The sequence below is a fragment of the Odontesthes bonariensis genome, chromosome 14 (genome assembly GCF_027942865.1).
Source record: "Odontesthes bonariensis isolate fOdoBon6 chromosome 14, fOdoBon6.hap1, whole genome shotgun sequence".
NCBI classification, from domain to species: Eukaryota; Metazoa; Chordata; class Actinopteri; order Atheriniformes; family Atherinopsidae; genus Odontesthes; species Odontesthes bonariensis.
In genome coordinates this window covers 3,745,001-3,756,629 of record NC_134519.1, presented here as the reverse complement: position 1 = coordinate 3,756,629, position 11,629 = coordinate 3,745,001, and the positions used below count along the sequence as shown (strand labels likewise).

The following is an 11,629-nucleotide window of genomic DNA, read 5'->3' as shown; positions in this document are numbered from 1 at the left end:
CTCGGCCATTTTCATGTTAAAGTTCTTCCAGACGGCGGAGTCGACAGAACCAAAGTCATCTGTAAACTCTGCCAAGTTGAATTGTCTTCTCAGCGTAGTAGTTCCAGTCTAAAATATCACTTAAAGGCAAAAAACACAACTGATAGCAGCAAGTCATTCAAGGAAACAGACAGTGGAGCGAGGCTTCTACATAAAAACTACAGAAAGATGCTGATGTTAAAAGTGTGTTTGCACAACAAATGTTATGGCACTTTCATTCATATGGCAGCACATTTAAAATAAAACTAAATGCTAAAAGCTATACGCTACTTTTGGATTCATTTTTGGATTCTGCGTACAAATGCGATTAATCGTGATTAATCAGGGAAATCATGTGATTAATTAGATTAAACATGTTAATTGTTGCCCAGCCCTAATAAATACACATCTTGATGTGATCTTCCTTATTACCACTGTGAGTTTTGTGTGGTTATTTTTCCTTTCCGAGGTTATCTTAAATGGGTATCATGTCTGTTTTCCTCCTTTTCTATGATTTTTAGCTAAATTACGGTAATTTCAAGCTTGCTTCTTGCTTGTTTTGCATCTTTTTTAAGATGCGAGCTGTGTTTTAAATCAATAACAACAACATTAAGGACAGCTTGACATGTTCCTGGGTCTGTATTCTCTATGTTAAAGATGGAATAACACTGTTATACGAACAGAAGACCCCCAACATTTGCTGCTGCGCTGTGTACATGTTTACAGTGTGTGAGTGTGTGCTGTAATCTCCTGTGTAATAAAGATGATTAATGCACTGCAGGCAGTAATCCACCTATGTCTGCACCTGCTGACAGGCAGGACTGTGGATTACAGCCTCCCTGTCTACTTGCAGACACGTGCACACACTCTGCAGACCGGATCGGACCGGCTGCACAACCTTCAGGCTGCCTCTGCACAAACTCCACCTGAACACATCTTCACTGCACAGTTTGATCTCTTCGGTTTAAGGGGGTAAAAAGTTCTGTGTTTCAGTTTGGAGAAGCTTCAACGCAGAGCTCACAGCCTGGAAAACAAACTAAAACGCTTCTTTACCTTCATTTATCTGGTAGCTCGAGCTTCTCTGCACCCAAAGAAAGAGAAAAAACGCTTTGAGCCTCTTCCTGTTTTTTATAAATGTGTCTGGGAAAAGGGGAGACAGGTGCAGGGATTCATTGAAACATGGGCAAACCTTAATATGAATCCAGTATATGAGGCAGAAACAGAGTTTGTACAGTTCTGAGCAGCTTTAAAGTGAATATTTGGTCTGAGCTTCTTTATTCTTCAGCACAACGGATAGTTCTTTAGGCCTGACACTTCTTCTTTTGTCCTCCATTTGTCCTGTTACCTCAAATGTTTTAAGGACACACTGCACACCATGGTGAGAAATGCCAAGTTTTCAGCTAACAGCTCTTTGGGAATCACCTTGTTGCTGCAGAAATCCTGTTTTCTGTCTGTCACACTGTGTTATCTTTGCTGTTTTTCACACATGCAGCTAAAGAAACGGGAACAAATCTTAATTCCAGTCTAAAACCCACAAAGAGCTTCTAGATTATTCATTTCTGGTGGCATAAAACAGTTTAATCATTTAATTTATATTAATTGTTCCATAATTAGTCATTAGGTTATATCTTATATTCCTTTTTTAAGCTTTAAATTGAATTTTATTTACTTTTTCTTGATGATGAATAACACATAATTCTTATTATTGTCTGTTTTTTTCCTACTTTTCTACTTTTAGACGTGATAACATTCATTATTTTGGGATTAGGATTTTTTTTAAACTGAATTTCAAATATTAATTTGACTCTTTTGGTAACTGAAAGCAGTTTTAACGTAAATGTACAAAAAAGTTGAAACTATGAAGCTGTTTTTCACAGATGCAACTAAAGAAATGGGAACAAATGATGTGTCTCTGTGACAGGCTGCTGGGAACAAAGTGCCTAAAGAATGAACAAGAATGAAGAAAAAATGGACTGAAAATGAGGGAAAAAGGCAGAAAATGTCCAAAGAAAAACGTTGAAAGAGCTTCAGAAAGTGTTGAGAACTGTTGCTGAAGATCACTTAAGCTGCTTGGATGCAAAATATAAAGAACTAAAAGGCATCTCATGACCAAAATGCTTCAAAAACCACATAAAATACTTAAGTTAAGTTAAGTTAAGTGGCTTAATGAAGAAATAATGCACTGAAAATGAGTGAAAAAGCAGAAAATGTCCAAAGAAAAACTCTGAAAGAGCTTCAGAAAGCTGTAGAACTGTTGATCAGGACACTTTAAAAGGTTACAGGGAAGTCTTTGGAAGGAAATTCTAAATGTGTTTGGTTTTTTTTTGTCTTTGTGGGGCTGCAGTCTGTCACCATTTCAACCACAGAAAGTTAATTAATTTGCAGGGATTAAAAAAGAAAGCTGATGGGAACGGGAAGAGAGCGCGGGTCACGAGGATAAAGCGGGAGCTCTCTTCTCTGTGTCTGTTTAATCTGACTGCGATGTGCTGACTGAGGTGGAACCAGCTCAATCCTCTCAGCCGGCTCCTTCACAGGAAGTCTGCGTCCGCCTGGACGCTGCGCTTTGAGGGGAGGAGAGCGGCACCGAGGGCGGGTCAAAGGTCACAGCTGAGCCGCCCCATTGGCTGAGCGGGCCCGGAGGGGCCGTGACGGACAGCAAGTGTTTACATATAGAGCTTCTCCGACCGGCGCCCGTCTCCTCTCACTCATCAGCACCCCCACCACCCCTGCAGCACAGGTGAGTCGCACATCATCACTTTTACTCACTTTTACTCACTCTTACTCATTTAGGTTTAAGATTGAAATCAGCAACACTGTTTTCAACATCTGGACCAGAATCCTGAATATTTTCACGTATTTTTAAGTGAATAATGTGATGCACACAAAAAGAAAACACCTCCAAGTCTCGTGTTTTAATACGTGTTTGTCATATTTTCAGTAGGGCTGGGCAGCGATAAAAGTTTTTAATCTAATTAATCACATGATTTCTCTGATTAATCACGATTAATCGCATTTGTACGCAGAATCCAAAAATGAATCCAAAAGTAGTGTATAGCTTTTAGCATTTAGCTTTATTTTAAATGTGCTGCCATATGAATGAAAGTGCCATAACATTTGTTGTGCAAACACACTTTTAACATCAGCATCTTTCTGTAGTTTTTATGTAGAAGCCTCGCTCCACTGTCTGTTTCCTTGAATGACTTGCTGCTATCAGTTGTGTGTTTTGCCTTTAAGTGATATTTTAGACTGGAACTACTACGCTGAGAAGACAATTCAACTTGGCTGTAAATGCAGGAGGTTTTTTTAAAATTTATTTTGAAATACGTGCTTTTATGTTGAAACAAGTAAAACAGGAACTAGCGCCAGTTAGCTCCGTTAGCTTCACACCTGTAGCGGTGATGTTACCTGCAAGTTTATCTTAAACGAGTTAACTCGCCCAGCCCTAGTTTTCAGTTTTCATGAGTCGTTCTGCAGCTGGGATGCTGTTGGCTTTATCTTTCCTCTTTTCTTTAAGACGATGTCAGTGAAAACAGTAAAAAGCAGAGCAGAGCGGCTCATGCTTTCAGCATAAAAAGGGATCTGAATCAGGTTTACTGCAGACGTAAGCACAGAAGAAGCTAAAGGGTTCACTCGTACGTTTTCTTCACCTTTTATATGCTTTTTAAATGCAGAATTTCTCGCTGATGATATTTGCACAGACGGGCTTGGTGGTGTTTGCAGTGAGGGGAGGTGAAAAGCATCTGAGAGGCTTTTAACAGGATTAAGAGGCTCGGCAGAGTAAAGTCCCATTAAATCTCGTGGTCATCTCAACTCAATTAACTCGGCAGCAGGGAAGTTGTTTATCTGTGTACACAGAGAGCGATAAGAAGCTCTTTCTGCTCTCTTCTTTCCATGACAATCCACCACCCACATAGAGACTTTCTTTATCCGTATTTATTTATATTTTGTTAATTTCAACTTCATAATGATGCAACATTATTTATACTAGGTCACTTTACTTTTTAAGGACCGAGCAGTGAAACTGCAAGGACTCTATTATATCTGTAAGGTTTATTGGGGCCTGCCATAGCATTGCAGTACCTCCATGCAAATGGATGGCAAGGCACCTATTACTATTCCGTTGGCAAAAGTCTCTGGGATTTAACATTGAAAACGTTTCTCTTTATGTACCGGTATATATATATTTATTCTTCCGTCCAACAATATATCAAAACGACCGGCTCGATGAGTTTTCGATGAGTTTTCAGGGTTATTACTTTTATCGAAGATTGGAGTTACCATGGCGACGTAATAAGCAAAAAACAGCCCCCCAAAGCCCCCCTAGGAATAAACAGGGGATGACCTGGAAAAATCATAAAAAAACCTCAATTTTGAGCAGTTACTGTGTCATCATGCATTAACCTAGAAACGCCATTCAAATGTCAGTTTGTAGATACGTCCGTGCTGTGTTCAGAAGTGAAGACGCCATGTCGATACCTGCTACGGATTTCCCACAGCATGCCTCCAGACGACCCAAAGTTTTGGCCAAAATCTGAAAAATTTGAATTTTTAGAGCATAACTGCCATTTTATTAGAGTGTGGGAAGAGCAAGAGTTCTGACCTCAGATTCATTTTCGAATCGCCCTCACGCCTACAAATATCGCTCCAATGCCATTATGTACTGTCATAATATAGGCACGCATGCTGGGATTCATAAAATGTTTTCATATTTCATCTAGGGCTGACCGTTTGCTCTCAGAGCCCCTCAGAGCAAAGTGATGTTGGGCTCAAAGATCTCAAATCCCCATTTTAATTAATCCAATTCTCAGAATCTCAGCAGCTCCTGCAGCCCTTCTTTCTCTCATACGTGCTTTCACTGTGAATGTGTTACAGATCTGAAACGCGGGAATATTGAAGTCCAAAGGCGTCCCTCGCTCATTCTGCAAGAATTTTTTCCGTAGCTCTTACGGTTTCCGAATGGGAAGCATCTGTTCGTAGAGGTTTTTTGGCTCTGAGAAGCCTGAGTCTCATATAATTAGTGTAGCAGCACCAGGGGCAGCTTAACTGTCAGTTAAATGTTACCATAGAAACAAGGCTATTAGTGGCCCAGCCTAGCCTGATTAACATAGACTTTCAAATCTCTTCGAGATTCTGGTCTGACCAAGACCATAACGAATACGATTCGAAATGGCCTGGTCAACCCGCCTCCCTCGGGTTGCTACTGGTTGTGGCCAGAAAAGGCTGTGCCTAAGCTTAAGCCAATCACACCACTCTTTCCTCTGACGTATGATTTAGCTACCAGCGGGGCTAACTGGTAGATTAAACTCTTACCAAAGCCAGTAGGGAGCAAGCCGAAAACGTCTTTCCTGTCAAGAAACGATTCAAGGGCTGCTCTTTGCTCGATTTTTAACGAGAATCTCCCGTCGAACACTTTCATTACAGCATCTACAGCAGTGTCAAAAGCTTGACGCTGCTCCATGTTGATATTGAATGAAGCGCTTCCGTGTACAATCCATGGGTTGAGTGGCAGTTCAACCACGTCACTACCTTGAACACGCCTCTACCCTGGACCGTTGGCGCTGCTCAAAGTTGATTGCTTCCCGACAAAGTGGGTGGAGTTCCCATTTTTTCGGGAACTCGAATCCACCTGAATGAGCAGTTTGCCTGAGTAAGTGTAGCAGAGCCGAAGGTGTTGCGTCACTGCGAGGGCGGAGCCTGGGTAGGCCCAGCCAGTCCTTTGCCGATTTAAAGGGACAGTTCGCCTCTTTAAAGGGACAGTTCGCCACTTTAAAGGGCCAGTTCGCCTCTTTAAAGGGACAGTTGGCCGCTTTAAAGGGACAGTTCACCTCTTTAAAGGGACAGATCGCCTCTTTAAAGGGACAGTTCGCCTCTTTAAAGGGACAGTTGGCCGCTTTAAAGGGACAGTTCACCTCTTTAAAGGGACAGATCGCCTCTTTAAAGGGACAGTTCGCCGCTTTAAAGGGACAGATCGCCTCTTTAAAGGGACAGTTCGCCGCTTTAAAGGGACAGTTTGCCTCTTTAAAGGGACAGTTCGCCGCTTTAAAGGGACAGTTCGCCACTTTAAAGGGACAGTTCGCCGCTTTAAAGGGACAGTTTGCCTGTTTAAAGGGACAGTTCACCGCTTTAAAGGGACAGTTCGCCTCTTTAAAAGGGACAGTTTGCCGATTTAAAGGGACAGTTCGCCTCTTTATAAGGACAGTTCGCCGCTTTAAAATTTAAAATTTAAACGGCTTTGATGCCATTTAGGCTTGAATGCTTCTTCTTTAGGCCTTGCGAACCATTCCTTAGCGATACGCACACTTTGGCAGGCCCCTTCTAAATTTCTTCAGAAATTTTCTAGTTATTATTATTCTTTCTTTCTTCTTATTCTTTGCAAAAGGTATCCGAAAACTTTGCGAGCGCCACGTGCCAGTCGACGACATGAAAGAATCTAAACTTTATATTTTTGGGAGTCGCTCATTGACTCTGTAGCACCCCTACGATGCTTAAAAATGGTCCCCTTAATAGGATTACTTTCGCGTGGGATGACAAAATTCAGTACACTCATTCATCATGCCCAGACGCACAAAAAAGTCTCATGTCTTCATGGTCCCACTTTCACTGGAAGGCAGCCATTTTGGATGCAAGGTGCGTTTTGGTGCCATTTTTGCCCGATTTCATGCCCGCATATGATCAAACTCGTCCTACAGATTTAATTAGTACTTGCTTTTTCTCTTTTTTAAAATTCTCTTTTTTTAATCTCTTGTTGATGTCTGTTGTTGCGTTTCTTGTTGTGTTGCTGCTGTGGCAGGTGAATTTCCCCGTTGTGGGATGAATAAAGTCTAATCTAATCTAATGCATCTAAAAAGTGGGTGGAGCCACGGTAAAAGTGCTTAGTTTCCGCGGAACTCATCGTTTTTTTTTAGTCTAGTCATTTTTAGTCATTTTGCGAGGCTGCAAATCGAAACTTAATTGGGCCAATCAAATCATGAGGAGCGGGGTCGGAGGCCGGGCTACCTAGTGACGACAGAGGTGCGACGATTCAGTGTGTAGTTCCAGAGAGAGGTAAACAATCACTGCGCCCAGCCAACAGTCTTTCGAGTTGGCTTTGGCAGCGACTCTAGAAGATTTAGATATACATTTTTCTTTGCGAGACGAACAGATAACTGCACTTAAGTTTTTCTTGAAAAAAAGGATGTTTTCGGAGTTTTGCCCACTGGGTACAGTAAAAATTTAATTTACCAGCTTGCTCCGTTGGTCCGTCGCGCTGACTACGTAATCCTTCTTCATTGCTCTGATTGGTTGTTGCGCCATCCTATTTCGTGGCGTTGAGTGTAGAGGCAATTTGACAGACAACCGTTTATCCCGCCTACACTGCTATCCAGCGTCACTAGACCCCTGTACAGCTTTTTGCTGTAGGGGTCTGGCTTGCTAGGCTAATGTTTTGCTGCTTTTCTCAAACTTTCTCAAACTTCTGCGTTAGTGTGGGAGACAGAATACACCCTTAGGACTATTTCTTTGGCTGAAAGTAGTTCCAGTGAAAGGATTTGGTGTTAGTTTTAGCCCCTTTGATACAGACAGAATAAACCTGCCAACATTGAACTTTTGATTCCAAAGGGAAACTGTGTCGGTGGCCCTCAGTCCTGCAATAATCATGTGTTTCTATCAGCTCTGGCTCATATTTGCATTGATGGGAGCGGAGCAGCCAGAGTGGCCACGGCTCACTCTCAGTCCTGCTCTGTAGGCTGACGTCTAACCATCTAAACGGCCTTCGGTGATGAAGGCCGAGACGACCTCTGAACCTCGATCTGCAAAAGGAAACACCGTCCTCCCAACAAGAGAGAAAACCGGGGCCTTGAAACTGGGACTGGAAGTTCAGGATGAACTAATTAGAAAACTAGAGAAGAAGACATTTGTCCAGGCGGAGGTTTTGTGGAGTTTCCTGCAGAAACCGTCTTCTGCAAAGCTCCAACATGACCTCTGACCTCAGAGCTGTTCCAGTCAGATGCAGTTTGTCCTGAAGGTTCTGCTGTTTGCTCCTCCGAGGATTATTTTTACCTCACAGAAGTGCAAGCTTTAAGAAAAACATCCACCCTGAAAATGTGCTTCTGTAACACATTTTCAATCTGAATTATAGGGCTGGGCGAGTTAACTCGTTATTATCGCGTTAACTTGTTAACACTTAACGTTCATTAACGTATTATCATTAACGCAGGTTTTATTATTGTAAAAGTCGTTTGCTCACAGGCTTTTGTTTTGTAAAATTCTGCTGCTGTCGGCTGCGGAACCGGAAAAGAAAGACCGTTACAGGTGCTCCTCGGTCTCTGTGGCTGTGTTCGAAACTACATACTACATACTACATACTTCCATACTGCATACTCATCGATCAGACAGTATGCAGAGCGTTTACCCACAATGCATTTCGCTCCTGCCCGAGCCGAAATCAGCCGGCCTGAAGCTGATTTCTCTTAAGCTCTAAACTCTGTAAACTTTAGCAACATTTGAAACATTTTCAGGTGAGAAAGTAGTCGTTTAGATCTCCAACGTGTTGAAAACCTGACAAAATACCGGCTATTTACAATTTTGTTCCCACGAATTCGGCGCTACTAAAGCTAGCCGCAGTGAGCAGCGCACTTCCGGTTATTTTCACAAAATAAAACACCCATTGCCTTTTATCATAGGGAAAGCCATTACCATACAATTGGTGCTTTTGTTTTTAAAACACGAAGTGAATCTACCCTTGTTGTAGCTAGCTTGAAACTGCCGTTTTGACAGGAAATGACGATCGGCGACGTCACGTTACGTTGCATCTTGGGTAGTTTGAGTATGAGTAGTAACCTCATGATGCATACCCAACATTTAGGAGAATCTAGTATGCATCCGGGAAAAAGTTAAAGTTAGTAGTAGTAGTAGGAGAAGTATGTGGTTTCGAACACAGCCTGTGTGAAGCTCACAGAGCTAACCGGCGCTACTTCCTGTTTTACTTGTTTCAACATAAAAGCACTTATTTCAAAACAAATTTAAAAAAAACTCCTGCATTTACAGCCAAGTTGAATTGTCTTCTCAGCGTAGTAGTTCCAGTCTAAAATATCACTTAAAGGCAAAACACACAACTGATAGCAGCAAGTCATTCAAGGAAACAGACAGTGGAGCGAGGCTTCTACATAAAAACTACAGAAAGATGCTGATGTTAAAAGTGTGTTTGCACAACAAATGTTATGGCACATTCATTCATATGGCAGCACATTTAAAATAAAACTAAATGCTAAAAGCTATACACTACTTTTGGATTCATTTTTGGATTTTGCGTACAAATGCGATTAATCGTGATTAATCAGGGAAATCATGTGATTATTTAGATTAAAAACTTTTATCGCTGCCCAGCCCTACTGAATTATAAAACTGTTTGACGAATGAAAGGCAGGCCAAGCTGAAAGAATCATCTGTTTCCGGGCAAAAGCGGAACGACTGGTGCTTCGCAGAGGTGCAGCGATGCTGGCTTCAGATGTCAGACACGAGCAGAAACACCTTTAAAGGGTTTATTCAGAGAGTTTTCATGCTGTTTAAACCACACCGTTTATCAGCCATTCTGTGACTTGATGTGGACTCTTCAGAAAACATTCACTTCCCTTCACCTGCTGCTCATTTGATGATGTCGTCTCTTCCATTAACCAAAAAAAAAAGAAAGAAAAAGCACAACTCAAAACTCTTTTCATGAAGAAATGCTTTGGAACCAAATGCAGCTGTTAACAGAAGGGCTCAGACCCTCTCAGGGCTTCCACTGAGGCCAAGCGTGCACACTTGGTTATGCTGCTTTGGATGAAATTATCTCAGCTCATCAAACAAGACTAAATGTCAATGACTGACACTCACTCAATGAAATTTCAGACATAATATTCGATCAGCTGTTTCCTCCCGAGCAGCCAGACGTTCTTATAGCCTTTAAAGTGTCCTGATCAGCAGTTCTGCAGCTTTCTGAAGCTCTTTCAGAGTTTCTCTTTGGACATTTTCTGCCTTTTCACTCATTTTCAGTCCATTATTTCTTCATTAAGCCACTTAACTGAGCTATGAACCATTCAGGCAGGAAAAAGGCTCCTAACTCAAGGGATGAACCAGTGTTGTGTCCAACTTAGCAAAGAAGCCGTTTTAAACTGGATCTTTTGTACATTTACGTTAAAACTACTTTCAGTTACCAAAAGAGTCAAATTAAAATGAGAAATTCAGTTTAAAAAAAATCCTAATCCCAAAATAATGAATGTTATCACGTCTAAAAGTAGAAAAATAGGGAATAAAACTGTTAATAATAAGTATTATATGTTATACAACATAAAAAAAAAAGTAAATAAGATTCAATTTAAAGCTTTAAAAAGGAATATAAGATATGATCTAATGACTAATTATGGAACAATTAATATAAATGAAATGATTAAACTGTTTTATGCCACCAGAAATGAATAATCTAGAAGCTCTTTGTGGGTTTTAGACTGGAATTAAGATTTGTTCCCATTTCTTTAGCTGCATGTGTGAAAAACAGCAAAGATAACACAGTGTGACAGACAGAAAACAGGATTTCTGCAGCAACAAGGTGATTCCCAAAGAGCTGTTAGCTGAAAACTTGGCATATCTCAGCATGGTGTGCAGTGTGTCCTTAAAACATTTGAGGAAACTGGACAAGTGGAGGACAAAAGAAGAAGTGTCAGGCCTAAAGAACTATCTACAGCAGATGAACAGGATCTGAAAGTGATGTCCTTAAGAAAGAGGAAAAAATCCAGCAAAGACCTGACACAGGAGCTGAGAGATGCATCTGGACCTTCAGCTGATCCATCTGCTGTTGGCCCAAGCCTCATCAGAAATGGGCTCCATGGAAGGGTGGCTGTCAGGAAGCCGTTCTTAAGGAAGGGAAACAGGGAGAAAAGGCTGAGCTGTGCCAAAGGACACAAGAAGTGGGCTGAAAATCAGTGGCAGCAGGTCTGATGGAGGGATGAATCCTCCCCAGAGCCCGGAGCTCAACATTACTGAAGCAGTGTGGGATCATGTTGGCAGAGAACGGAACAAATTAAACTATTTATTTTCTAGTTGTTCACAGAGGAGCAGAAACCTGCACATTCAGCAGCTGGAACAGGAACATCTGCATCAGTTTGGTGTCTGGACTCACTTTTGAGGATGAACTTGTGTATTTTAACTGTTGGATGTTTAACTGTCTTCATTCTAAAGTTTACATGAACTTACAATGACTGACTCCATGTGAAGTCAGAGCAGTTAAACATCCATAACGTGTTACTCTGTGGAGGTGTTCATCTGTGATTGTGTGTTCCTCTCAGGCACCGCCGAGCAGCCGCCCCCAGTCCGCACCAGCATGAGTCCCAAAAATGTCATTTTCAAGAAGACTTGCAAAGACAAGTCGGTGAGTGGATGCTGTGGTGTGGCAGAGGTGTGAATGTTCCATGTGACAAGGTGTGAAAGTACAATGCTACTCACAGGGAGACAGGCTTTTAATTCAAGATCATTCCATTTTAATTCTGGGCCGGGTAAGAAGACAGTTAGATCAGGGGCTGGAAGCGGGATGATGGAGACAAAACAGAGAGCTGGCTGGCTGGATGGATGGATGGATGGATGGATGGATGGATGGATG

The 11,629-nt window shown here is 41.7% G+C and overlaps 1 protein-coding gene across 1 annotated transcript in view; it reads left to right on the top strand.

The window, feature by feature from the left end:
* Positions 1-11,350: 11,350 nt before the first annotated feature.
* The window catches only part of saga (S-antigen; retina and pineal gland (arrestin) a), an 18,670-nt gene continuing 18,391 nt past the window's right edge, over positions 11,351-11,629 (top strand). Inside the window, exon 1 of the mRNA XM_075482138.1 lies at positions 11,351-11,401. Coding sequence (XP_075338253.1) covers positions 11,354-11,401 — 48 coding nt within the window. The 5' untranslated portion in view covers positions 11,351-11,353. The remainder of the gene's footprint in view (positions 11,402-11,629) is intronic.